This window comes from Salmo salar, chromosome 11 (assembly GCF_965601325.2).
Source record: "Salmo salar chromosome 11, fSalSal1, whole genome shotgun sequence".
Classification (NCBI taxonomy): Eukaryota; Metazoa; Chordata; class Actinopteri; order Salmoniformes; family Salmonidae; genus Salmo; species Salmo salar.
In genome coordinates this window covers 19,090,001-19,104,105 of record NC_138301.1, presented here as the reverse complement: position 1 = coordinate 19,104,105, position 14,105 = coordinate 19,090,001, and the positions used below count along the sequence as shown (strand labels likewise).

The 14,105-nt window shown below is 45.4% G+C and overlaps 1 protein-coding gene across 4 annotated transcripts in view; it reads left to right on the top strand.

Moving 5' to 3' along the window:
* LOC106562098 (myotubularin-related protein 13) overlaps positions 1 to 14,105 on the top strand; it is a 158,551-nt gene that overhangs the window by 104,161 nt on the left and 40,285 nt on the right. For all 4 annotated transcript variants that reach the window (XM_014126678.3, XM_014126677.3, XM_014126676.3 and 1 more), the window contains exon 17: positions 11,501 to 11,569. In XM_014126678.3, coding sequence (XP_013982153.2) covers positions 11,501 to 11,569 — 69 coding nt within the window. The remainder of the gene's footprint in view (positions 1 to 11,500; positions 11,570 to 14,105) is intronic.

The following is a 14,105-nucleotide window of genomic DNA, read 5'->3' as shown; positions in this document are numbered from 1 at the left end:
TGGGCCCACAACCAATGTTTCCTCGAAGCAGAGGGCGCGCAGCTCACATCAGACTTCCGCGCAGAAGAAATATGAGCCCCCACAGAGAAGCACGAGATTGATCTTCACTCATCTTTCTACAGTTTCCCATTTAGTTAACACTATCAACGTTTCCTTCTACTGCGGCAATTGTGATCGAATCAATGCAATATTAGTCACTTTCAACGTAATATACCGAAACAAAAGAAACTGTGAGATTTAGTGTGCAAAATTAACTGTGCAAGAGATCTTCTTGTAGGCAGAGCACATTGGAGTAGGATTCTTTTGCATTGACAGGCATGACTTAGGCCCATATTCTACACAGACCGGTGCACCATAACCAATCAGAGCTGCAGTAGGTCTACATGCAAATATCCATTTCCATATATAGATCTGTGCCATTCACTATGAACTGGACTGTGTTTAGGCTACAGTATGAGCAGTCACTAGATGCGCTTGTTTTGAGATCAAAGTGGGAGCTGCATGTAGCCACGTGTGCACATTTGTTCATATTCTTTGCTAGTTAGTGAGTTATTGGCCCGGTTATAGCTCAGTTCTAGTCAACAATGGGGGAGTGGTTGCTTCCAACAAGAAAACAAAAGGTGTGCATTTCTAGCCCTCTTTGAAAAGGGAGTCAGGTAAAGAGCTTTTTTATGTCTTAAAGGGGCAGTGTTGTATTTTGTGACAGTCTTGAATAAACTAAGTAGCCAATAAACAGAGGGTAGCATAATTTGTCTGATTCTCTGTGATAATGGTATGGGAATAACAATTAATTTTACGGGACAGCCGAGTGTAGAAGCGTGTAGTGCGTAGAAATCGTCTGTCATCGTTTACAACACTCACTACCTGGTTCCAAACTGCCTCTGGAAGCAATATCAGCTTCATGAAATGGGTTTCCATGACCAAGCAGCCGCACACATGCCTAAGATCATCATGCTCAATGCCAAGCTTCGGCTGGAGTGGTGTAAAGCTCCCCACCATTGGACTCTTGAGCAGTAGAAACACGTTCTATGGAGTGATGACTCGCGCTTCACCATCTGGCAGTCTGACGGACAAATCTGGGTTTGGTAGATGCCAGGAGAACACTACCTGCCTCAATGCATAGTGCCAACTGTAAAGTTTGGTAGAGGAGGAGTAATGGTCTGGGGCTATTTTTCATGGTTCGGGATAGGCCCCTTTGTTCCAGTGAAGGGAATCTTAACGCTACAGCATTCAATTCTAGGCGATTCTGTGCTTCCAACTTTGTGGCAACAGTTTGGGGAAGGCCCTTTCCTGTTTCAGCATGACAATGCCCCCGTGCACAAAGCGAGGTCTATACAGACATAGTTTGTCGATCAGTGTGGAGGAACTTGACTGGCCTGCACAGAGCCCTGACCTCAACCCCATTGAACACCTTTGGGATGAATTGGGACGCAGACCACGAGCCAGACCTAATCATCCAACATCAGTGCCTGATGTCACTAATTCTCTTGTGGCTGAATGGAAGCAAGTCCCCACAGTAATGTTCCAACATCTAGTGGAAAGCCTTCCCAGAAGAGTGGAGGCTAATAGCAGCAAAGGGTGACCAACTCCATATTAATGCCTACATACTTGTGATCATCTAGTGTATCAGTACATACTCTATCTAGGTCTATTAAATAGCAAAGTGCAAATTACAATACAATATATATTAAATGGCTGTGTCTCGTCACAGTCCCCTTTTGTGCCCCTTTTTTTCTGGTTGTATTGCTAGCTTGAGTTACCTGGGGTGGCAGAGTTCCATGTAGTCATGGCTCATTTAATACTGTGTGTTTCCCAGCCTCTGTTCTGGACCTGGGGACTGTGAAGAGACCTTTGATTGCTTATCTTATGTTGTATCGATGAGAGTCTGAACTGTGTGCTATCTGCTTGAACAGACAGTTCCGTACCTTCAACACATCAATACCGCGCACAAAGACCAGTAGTGATGCAGTCAATCTCTCCTCAGCTTTGAGCCAGGCGTGACTGACATGCATTTTACTGACACTCTCCCTCCGTGTACATCTAAGTGCGCTACGTGCTGCTTTGTTCTGGACCAACTGCAATTGACTTATGTCCCTCTTTGCAGTACAGTCGTGGCCAAAAGTTTTGAGTGACACAAATATACATTTTCATAAAGTCTGCTGCCTCAGTGTCTTTAGATATTTTTTGTCAGATGTTACTATGGAATACTGAAGTATAATTACAAGCATTTCATAAGTGTCAAAGGCTTTAATTGACATTTACATGAAGTTGATGCAGAGTGTCAATATTTGCAGTGTTGACTCTTCTTTTTCAAGACCTCTGCAATCCGCCCTGGCATGCTGTCAATTAACTTCTGGGCCACATCCTGACTGATGGCAGCCCATTCTTGCATAATCAATGCTTGGAGTTTGTCAGAATTTGTGGGTTTTTGTTTGTCCACCCGCCTCTTGTGGATTGACCACAAGTTCTCAATGGGATTAAGGTCTGGGGAGTTTCCTGGCCATGGACCCAAAATATCGATGTTTTGTTCCCCGAGCCACTTAGTTATCACTTTTGCCTTATGGCAAGGTGCTCCATCATGCTGGAAAAGGCATTGTTTGTCACCAAACTGTTCCTGGATGGTTGGGAGAAGTTGCTCTCGGAGGATGTGTTGGTACCATTCTTTATTCATGGCTGTGTTCTTAGGCAAAATTGTGAGTGAGCCCACTCCCTTGGCTGAGAAGCAACCCCACACATGAATGGTCTCGGGATGCTTTACTGTTGGCATGACACAGGACTGATGGTAGCGCTCACCTTGTCTTTTCCGGACAACTTTTTTTCCGGATGCGCCAAACAATCGGAAAGGGGATTCATCAGAGAAAATGACTTTACCCCAGTCCTAAGCAGTCCAATCCCTGTACCTTTTGCAGAATATCAGTCTGTCCCTGATGTTTTTCCTGGAGAGAAGTGGCTTCTTTGCTGCCCTTCTTGACACCAGGCCATCCTCCAAAAGTCTTCGCCTCACTGTGCGTGCAGATGCACTCACACCTGCCTGCTGCCATTCCTGAGCAAGCTCTGTACTGGTGGTGCCCCGATCCCGCAGCTGAATCAACTTTAGGAGACGGTCCTGGCGCTTGCTGGACTTTCTTGGGCGCCCTGAAGCCTTCTTCACAACAATTGAACCGCTTTCCTTGAAGTTCTTGATGATCCGATAAATAGTTAATTTAGGTGCAATCTTACTGGCAGCAATATCCTTGCCTGTGAAGCCCTTTTTGTGCAAAGCAATGATGAAGGCACGTGTTTCCTTGCAGGTAACCATGGTTGATAGAGGAAGAACAATGATTCCAAGCACCACCCTCCTTTTGAAGCTTCCAGTCTGTTATTCAAACTCATTCAGCATGACAGAGTGATCTCCAGCCTTGTCCTTGTCAACACTCACACCTGGTGTTAATCTCTCTCGGGTATGTGGGACGAAATCTTCCCACCTAGTCAACAGCCAGTGGAATCGAGTGGCGCGAAATACAAAAACCTTAAAACCTCTTGACGTTACCCTAGGATAGGGGGCGCCACAGCGCATTTTGGAAAAAATTAGTGCCCATTTTCAACGGCCTACTAATCAGACTCAGAAGCTAGGATATGCATATAATTAATACCTGTGGATAGAAAACACCCTAAAGTTTCTAAAACTGTTTGAATGGTGTCTGTGAGTATAACAGAACTCAAATGGCAGTCAAAACCCCGAGACCGATTGAAACAGGAAGTGGAATTCTGAATTGTGGACTCAACTTCACGTCGTTGCCTGTTATTCACACCGTGAACTATCGTTATTTGAGCACTTCCTATTGCTTCCACAAGATGTCGCCAGTCTTTACAAAGTGTTTTGAGCCTTCTACTGTCGAAACTCAGTCAATGAGACGCGTTGGAAATTGGTCACAGGGGGAGGGCCATCACCATTATGACGCCGGCGGCCCTGTCTACCCCCACCTTTGGAAACGTTTTGAAACACATTGAAATCGTCCCCCTCGAATCTTATTGGCTCTCTTGTTGAAACAGGCCCTGAAGATTTATGTTATACAACGTTTGACATGTTTGAACGAACCGAAATGGGAAAAAATAGCTTTTTTCCGACACGGCTGTCCCGCGGCCGGCAGAGCTTTTGGATACTGCCTTGAGACGCGCTAACAACAGCATGCTAATGGAACATAAAGGATGGACTTTTTCGACCGAAAATACATCTGTTGTGGACCTGGGATTCCTGGAAGTGCTTTCTGATGAAGACAACTAAAGGTAAGGGATTATTGACAATATTATACGACATTAGATGTGATCTGCGATTGTTCCAAGATGGCGCCGAGCTGTATTTACTAGGTCATTTTCTGAGTATCGCATCCCCTTTTATCGCTAAGTGTGATTACCCAGTAAAGTTATTTTTAAATCTGGTATGACAGGTGCTTTCAAGAGATATTCATCTATAAATCTTAGAATGACAATATTACATTTTAAACATGTTTTCGAATGGTAATTCAGTAAAATGTAGCACTGTTTCATCGGATGCTTTTGACGGGAAAATAGTTAGTCAACGTCAGACACCGATGTAAAATGCTGTTTTCATATATAAATATGAACTTTATTGAACAAAAGAATGCATGCATTGTGTAACATGATGTCCTAGGTGTGTCATCTGATGAAGTTTGTAAAAGGTTAGTGCTGCATTTAGCTGTTTTTTGGTTATTTGTGATGCAAGTGGTTGGTCGGAAAATGGCTACGTTGCTGCTTTTTACGATGGACTCCTCTAACATAATCTAATGATTTGCTTTTCCTGTAAAACCTTTTTGAAATCGGACGACGTGGGTCGATTCAGGAGAGGTGTATCTATAAAACGAAAAAAAAAAAGAGAAAAAAAATTCGCTGGATTTTGATCCCGCTGACGGGATGAGACGCTGAAGAGGATAAAAATGCTATAACTTCAATTTCTCAAACATATGACTATTTTACACCATTTTAAAGACAAGACTCTCGTTAATCTAACCACATTGTCCGATATCAAAAAGGCTTTACAGCGAAAGCAAAACATTAGATTATGTTAGGAGAGTACCCAGCCAGGAATAATCACACAGCCATTTTAAGCTGGCATATATGTCACAAAAACCCAAACCACAGCTAAATGCAGCACTAACCTTTGATGATCTTCATCAGATGACACTCCTAGGACATTATGTTATACAATACATGCATGTTTTGTTCAATCAAGTTCATATTTATATAAAAAAAACAGCTTTTTACATTAGCATGTGACGTTCAGAACTACCATACACACCGAAAACCTCCGGTGAATTTACTAAATTACTCTTGATAAACGTTTACAAAATACATAATTATTTAAAGAATTATAGATACAGAACTCCTTTATGCAATCGCAGTGTCAGATTTTAAAATAGCTTTTCGGCAAAAGCACATTTTGCAATATTCTGAGTAGATAGCTCGGCCATCAAGGCTAGCTAAACAGACACTCGCCAACATCGAAGCTCAGTAAACTCAGAATTACTAGTAGAAAAATCGGATTACCTTTGCTGTTCTTCGTCAGAATGCACTCCCAGGACTTCTACTTCAACCACAAATGTTGTTTTGGTTCCAAATAATCCATAGTTATGTTCAAATATCCTCCGTTTTGTTCGTGCGTTCAGGTCCCTATCCGAAGGGTGACACGCGGACGCATGTCGTGACAAAAAATGTCAAAATATTCCATTACCGTACTTAGAAGCATGTCAAACGCTGTTTAAAATACATTTTTATGCTATTTTTCTCGTAAAATAGCGATAATATTCCAACCGGGCGACGTTGTTTTCGTTCAAAGGCTGAAAGAAAAACATGGCCACTTATCGGGGCCGCGCATCTCCTGTCTCTGAGCCACCAGCCTGACCACTCACAAACAGCGCTCTTGTACCTAGCCCAGAGACAGCAGAGATCTCATTCCACTTTCTGGCGCCTTCAGAGAGCCTATGGGAGCCTTAGAAATTGTCACGTTACAGCAGTGATGCTGTATTTTCGACAGAGATGCCACAGAAGCACAAGAAATGGTCAGAGAGGGCACTTCCTGTATGGAATCTTCTCAGGTTTTGACCTGCCATATGAGTTCTGTTATACTCAGACACCATTCAAACAGTTTTAATAACTTTAGAGTGTTTTCTATCCAAATCTACCAATTATATGCATATTCTCGTTTCTGGAAAAGAGTAGTAACCAGTTTAAATCGGGTACGTTTTTTTATCCGGCCGTGAAAATACTGCCCCCTACCCTAGAGAGGTTAATGAGGGAATCACTGACATGTCAGCTGGTCCTTTTGTGGCAGGGATGAAATGCAGTGGAAATGTATTTTTGGGATTCAGTTCATTTGCATGGCAAAGAGGGACTTTGCAATTAATTGCAATTCATCTGATCACTCTTCATAACATTCTGGAGTATATGCAAATTGCCATCATACAAACTGAGACAGCAGACTTTGTGAAAATTAATAGTTGTGTCATTCTCAACTTTTGGCCATGACTGTACATGACCACACAGCTGGGCAGTAGTCCAGGTGCGACAGCTAGAGCCTATGAGACCCGTCTGGTCGACTGAGATGCCAAGAAGGCAGAGCAACGCCCTATCATAGACAGACCTCTTCCCATTTTAATAAGCATTGTGTCTATATGTTTTGACCATGACAGCTTGCTATCTAGGGTTACACCCAGCAGTTTAGTCTCCTCAACTTTCTCAGTCGCCAAATTATTCCAAAATAGATCTAAATGAGCTTTAGCGTTGAGCAGATGATTCGTTTTTAGAGAGATTTAGCACTCATGGCTTTGCTTTGCTAAAGAAAGCAGTGTCCACATATTCCTATTCATGCAATATCATGTGATGTTTTCTTTGCTCTCCGCTCTACCAGGATGTGCTGCTGTGTGTTTGACAGTCTCACACAGCGTCCCCAGCCTACCTCCCTCCAGGACTTGGACAGTAACTTGGTTAAGGTTTAATTTAGAATCCCCCACTTCTCCTGCTCTCCTTTAATATCCTCTGTGAGCGGAGGAGTGGGTTCTTGCTGTAAAAAAGCTCTCCCTCTGCTTGAGGTTGCAGATGGGTCAGTCTCTGGCCTGGTTGGACAGGCTAACGTAACGAAGGCACTGGGAAGTTCTCTCGAGCATCATTCTCATGTACAGATAAAGCCATTCCCCTTGGATGTCAGCCAGCAGGACCAGGTAAACATGGCCAGGGAACACCGTACAGGCCAGGAAGCGAACAGTGATTTTATTCCATGCTTCTGACATTCAATTTGATTAGTGTACCATAGTTTCTAGTCTGTCTTTGTCTGTTTGTATGGTATGTGTCTGTGTGCACGGCTGTGCGCAGTATTGTGCTTGTTTGTCAATGAGTCAGTTTATGATGAGTGAGTATGGTTCGTGCTCTATGGTTCCACAGCACAGCAGCCTCATAAAAGTCTCCTCCAGCTCCCCTTCTCTGCTTTAAATGCCAGTCTCAGTCGGACGGTTCCTGGAAAGCGCTAAGGGAGAGAGGTGTCTGCAGGAAGCTGCTCTCTGATCACTTCCTGTCATGGGGGTCTGTCAAACGTGCGGGTCCAGGGTCTTTGTTTGCTGAGTATAGGCCTACGTGTTTATCAGGGGCAAAACTCCATGAGTCATCCATGAATCACAGCCTTGAGAGAGAACAAAAGAGATGGAGAAAAGAGGAAGGGAGACTGCTTCCTCCTTCCTAAGCGGAGCTGCAGGGTGGCACGTTGCTCTCCTCACCATTCTGTACACAGATACGCTTGCGCACATACGTTTATACACGCACGCCCCACCCCTGCACTCTTGCATGTGCTCGTATGCGCTAGGGGCTCTACGGCGACTGCAGTGTCCCGAATCATAAACGGCAGAATTCCTCTGTCTCAATGTAAACAGGCTTACGTGCTGCTGGTTAACCAGGAATAACTCCAAGCACATGTAGTTGAGCCTACACAGGCCAGCAGACAAAAGGGTCTCCCGCACTCCTTGCCTTCTTTCAGCCGGACTGTTCGGCATCTTTATACTCTTAGTAGGGTTTGCTGTGACCTATTGGCCTAGGAAGTTCTGAACTACAGTAAATCATGGCGCTAACCTGGATAGCTGCTTCTAAGACATCATGTCTTCCCTAAACGTGGCATTTACCATGTCAGATTACAGTGCGGCCCTGTTTGTAGATGATACTGAGGTCGTCTGAAGTAAACGGGGTTGTGTCAGAATGACATATGAACATGTACACTGGGTCTGTTTTCTTACAGATAGCAGAGCACTGCTTGGTCTTATGACACTTCGTCATGCTCTGAATCAATGCTTCTGCCTTTTGATGTTGACAGGCTCGGCTCAAGGCATTACAGTACAGTGTTGTGGAAAGATGGAGAACGATGCTGTGTGAAATGTTAGCCCAGACTTGGCTCCTCTGACCTTGTGGTCTTTTTGTTTGAATAACGACGTCTCTGTTAAATGTTCCAGTTTTTCTGCCCTTGCGCTTCCGCTCCTGGAGTAATTTGGAGAGTTTTCGCTGGGTTCTTTGAACCTCTGTGACCTGTGGCATTGTTAAGGATGCCGGTAAACAAAGCTTTGGTGGCGCTCCAAACTCGAGCATTCAACCGCAACCCAAAATAACTGAAAACGAACTGCAAGGGGAAAACAAGAAAGTATATCGCTCGGTCCATGGGGGGCCAGGCTTTCATGTTTAGCTGAAGACCGTATGTTTTGCATTTGCTCCTCTCTGTACATTCCTCCGTTTTTTGTGAGGAATGGGGGATTTATCCGTGAAAAAGGCCCCCTCTTCAATATTGGCAAGTCCAGCATTCCTGTCACAATCCCTTTACCCCCCCTCTCCTGCCAAAATGAGAGGCTCTGATCGTGTGTGTGAGGTGGCGTGCGTCTTTGTGAAAATGCAAAGTTTGTCAAATGCGTGCGTGGTTATGAAGTGTTTGTTCGTATGTGTATGAAAGATGGGTTGTGAATGTAGATGTGTTTTAGGGTTGTGTGTGTGTGTGTGCATGTATTTGATGTATGATGTTCCCTGCCCTTGGGGTCCCTGTGAGGGTTATGAGACACAGCACCAGATCAGGATCAGCTCTGCTGTTTTGACATGGACTTAAATCAAGTTTCCGGCGGCCATTCTGATTTTCCCAGTTGAACAAATAAATACCAACAAAGCTCATGGAGATAAGTACCAATTTCCTGTGTGTGGAGCTCTTTTGGGTCCGAATTGGGTCCTTTTCAGATTTTCTCCTTTTCCCATCCAGTCTGTCTGTTCTCAATATGAGCCATTTTATTTTGTCCCTTAATTCCCCAGTTCTACTGGATGTATTGTACTATCTGTCGGAACGCCGTGCTCATCTCTAATGCTCCATTGAATACAACCTATTGTATTACAGACAGACCCCAGTACAGATGCATTCTGTGAGTGGTGAAAAAATGATCGGCTGCGCTCTAGCTGTTTCAAAAATTAAATGTCCGTTTTTTTGGACTCGCCATGGTGCTTGACTAATAGATGTTGCATTTTAAAGCCAAGACAATTTGATTTTATGCAACAAAATCCCATGGTTTCATTCAATACGCTTGTAGATGTTGATCCCGGAAACTCTGGGATGTAATCTGGAGCAGGAATGCAAAACATGAAGTGACCAATAAATTGAGAAATTGGAACATTCTGACAATTGTCAGGATTATATAAGCCTATTGGAAGCATATGTCCCAACGCTGCAGTGGCCTTGATAGGGAAAGTATGGCTGGTGCCAACCCTGAAGATTAAATTACTCCAAATTACTTGTAATTTTTGCAATCGACTATCAGATTTTGTTGGTACGTAATGTTTTTTGGAGTGGTGCACTGCCCAGACCTTCTTGACCCACAGAGATATAACAGATGCACTGCCCAGACCTTCTTGACCCATAGCGGTATAACAGGTGCACTGCCCAGACCTTCTTGACCCACAGCGGTATAACAGGTGCTCTGCCCAGACCTTCTTGACCCACAGAGATATAACAGGTGCACTGCCCAGACCTTCTTGACCCATAGCGGTATAACAGGTGCACTGCCCAGACCTTCTTGAACCATAGCGGTATAACAGGTGCTCTGCCCAGACCTTCTTGACCCATAGCGGTATAACAGGTGCACTGCCCAGACCTTCTTGAACCATAGCGGTATAACAGGTGCACTGCCCAGACCTTCTTGACCCATAGCGGTATAACAGGTGCACTGCCCAGACCTTCTTGACCCATAGCGGTATAACAGGTGCACTGCCCAGACCTTCTTGAACCATAGCGGTATAACAGGTGCACTGCCCAGACCTTCTTGAACCATAGCGGTATAACAGGTGCACTGCCCAGACCTTCTTGAACCATAGCGGTATAACAGGTGCACTGCCCAGACCTTCTTGAACCATAGCGGTATAACAGGTGCACTGCCCAGACCTTCTTGACCCATAGCGGTATAACAGGTGCTCTGCCCAGACCTTCTTGACCCATAGCGGTATAACAGGTGCACTGCCCAGACCTTCTTGACCCATAGCGGTATAACAGGTGCACTGCCCAGAGCTTCTTGAACCATAGCGGTATAACAGGTGCACTGCCCAGACCTTCTTGAACCATAGCGGTATAACAGGTGCACTGCCCAGACCTTCTTGACCCATAGCGGTATAACAGGTGCACTGCCCAGACCTTCTTGACCCACAGAGGTATAACAGGTGCACTGCCCAGACCTTCTTGACCCATAGCGGTATAACAGGTGCACTGCCCAGACCTTCTTGAACCATAGCGGTATAACAGGTGCACTGCCCAGACCTTCTTGACCCATAGCGGTATAACAGGTGCACTGCCCAGACCTTCTTGACCCATAGCGGTATAACAGGTGCACTGCCCAGACCTTCTTGACCCATAGCGGTATAACAGGTGCACTGCCCAGACCTTCTTGAACCATAGCGGTATAACAGGTGCACTGCCCAGACCTTCTTGAACCATAGAGGTGTAACAGGTGCACTGCCCAGACCTTCTTGAACCATAGAGGTGTAACAGGTGCACTGCCCAGACCTTCTTGACCCATAGCGGTATAACAGGTGCACTGCCCAGACCTTCTTGACCCACAGAGGTATAACAGGTGCACTGCCCAGAGCTTCTTGACCCATAGCGGTATAACAGGTGCACTGCCCAGACCTTCTTGAACCATAGCGGTATAACAGGTGCACTGCCCAGAGCTTCTTGAACCATAGCGGTATAACAGGTGCACTGCCCAGAGCTTCTTGAACCATAGCGGTATAACAGGTGCACTGCCCAGAGCTTCTTGAACCATAGCGGTATAACAGGTGCACTGCCCAGAGCTTCTTGACCCACAGAGGTGTAACAGGTGCACTGCCCAGACCTTCTTGAACCATAGCGGTATAACAGGTGCACTGCCCAGAGCTTCTTGAACCATAGCGATTTAACATTGTCATGCTGTGTCCTGACCTCACCTCTCCCCTGTTGTGTGACCCACAGGACTGCTCCAGCTCTGAAGAGTACGCGGTCGCCTCCGCCCTGCTGCCCCTGACGACGGCCTTTTACCGGGTGAGTGACTGACTGGGAGATTCCATTCCACAGAGCTCTTCTCCTCTCTCACACAGAAAGAGCGGATAGAGAGTCAGCCAGCAGGTCCTTTTGATTATATTGCTCAATCAAGGGTAGGACGGCCTGGCATTCACCACAAGCTGGCCGTCCTAATGGAGGGTATTTATAACCTGGGGGGCAATAATAGAAAAGGGATGGGGTGTGATATCCCAGCTGTCCTGGCACTGGTCCTGTTCTGAAGGTTGCCTCTGGTGCATGCAGCATGCTCTGACCTCATGTCAGGAGCTGTGTTCCAGGCAGGACAAGAGACTTCCCAAGCCTCTGACCATGCAGCTCTGGGACAGGGGAGGGGACAGAGGAGTCCCGTTTGTTCTCAGACGAGCCACATTAGGGTAAAGGGGGTGAGAACTGTACCTCACACCAAAGCCCAGAGGGCCGCTGTGGTTTGTGGTTTCCAACCTCTCGTGATCAAACTCGGTTGTTGCGGTGCGCACCGCAAATACGTCCTCACCGCTCTGCTGTTGCCACGGTGACAGACACAACTGTGAGCTGTTGCCCTGCATTGGGTACAGACCCTAAGAGACAATTTGCACCTCGCCCACTCTCTGACATCGTATGTCTCACCCCGTTCTTACAGGACAGGCTGATGTCACTCTCTGAGATAAGCCTGCTCTCTGTTCCCCAGCCAGGTTAACCATTGGAAATGTACACTTATAGTAAGTTATCTAAATAAAACCAAGGGAATTGTCTCTGTTTGTTGATACAGGTGTACAGTGTGACCTATGTAATGGGGGTGAGAGCAGAGTTGTCTCTGTACACAACCTGAGTAAAGTGGTCACAGACCCCACTACAGCACATTGTTGATAGTTTGGTTTGTTGCTGTAACGGAGTAACAGTGTCTTGTCTCTCTGTGACCGTCAAGTTGTCAACACAACACTGTGACCCTAGGCTCCAGCTTTCTGCCTCTTCATTAAGACATCTGAAAGCCATTTCCTGTAGTTTTTTTTTTCCTGTTTCCCCATTTTACGTAACCATAAAATCTGATTAAAGGATTACGTTAAAGGACCTTTATCACCAGGTTTTCAGAAAGAGACACGAGTCCCGAGAGGCGTCTCATTCTCGACGGAGCAGTTTCTGGCACGGGAGGAATGGGAAGGAATGATATCGTGAGCTCCAGAACGCAACAGATTTCTCCCAGATTTCCAAAGGAATGGCATTAACTGTAGAGTCCAGCGTGTGGTCACGCAAATGGCGAAAAGCAAGAGCACAGGAATCCACCACGGTCCATATTGTGTAATCTCTTGTGTGATGAAAGAACGCTGGAAAAACAACGTATCCCAAAAAAACTGAGCACCTTGTGATGGTTCACAACGCTCCGCAGAGATTCTCGGGATAATCGCAGCATCGCACGATAGTCAATTACATCCTTTTGCAAAATGTCTGTTGGCCTGCTTTACTCCAACCCTCCCCATCCTGCCACATTTCCCCAAAGTCTTTGACTTTACCACACTGACGGTTATGGGGCTGTTCAAAGCATGCCTGGCAGCAGATGAAGGAGCCAGTGGTTTTGTAAGTGTTGGGTTTACCCCACGCTATAGTAGAGGACCATGACAGTCTACTGTAGGACACTGCTGAGAAAACCATGTGTAAGGGAACAGAAGGCGTGTCTTGTCTCTGTATCCAGGTGACAATCGTGACAAAATAGCAGATGAAATGTGCAATCCTTTTTCAGTGGTAAATGTGTTTTGTTTACGGAGAAAAAAAGAGAACATTTCAAGCTGAACCGTTTGTTACTTTGCCGTGGAATGGTTTTGACGCGGGTCTTATGGTCAAGATTATTTGCATACCTTTTCATGGAAGATTAACTCTGATATCATTCATCGTGGACTTTATTACACTACCAAGAAAAACAACACGTCTTGGGTACAAACCTCCTAGCTTCAGTACTAAACTGCTAAGCCCTCCAAACACAGCCTTACTACAACAGCACACTGCCCTTAAGTCAAGACAACCTGCTCTCAGTGGATCCCATTTCTATTTCCTAGAAGGTGAAGCTGATAGGAGTTTACCTGTGGGTCAGGCCAGGGGAGGAGAACCTCTAATACAATGGTAGTTAAAACTGGGCCAGAGGTATCACCCGGAAAGGCACTTGGACAGTTGGATTCACACACACAACCTGTCTGTAATCTCCATAGAAAGACTTAGTTAATCATTGCTCAAGTGGCTTTGAGTGGTTAGGCTACTCTTTTACACCTTTTATGTAACCACAGTAACCCTGGCTTGCCTCGTGAATTTGCTGCGTAGTTTCATTATAAACATGTTCTTATTTTGGAGTAGAGCAGACCTATTGTTTTCCTTAAGTGTCATTTCATCCGTGTAAGTCGAACTGTACATAATATACAGTCTTGCAGTGGCAAGGCGTGCCGTTGACAACATCCGCTTTGCTGGTTACCATATCGTTTTATTTTCTTATTTTTACTTCAGCCAGTCCTCATGCTCAGTCCACAGGAGAATATCGTTTTACATCCCCTCCAAC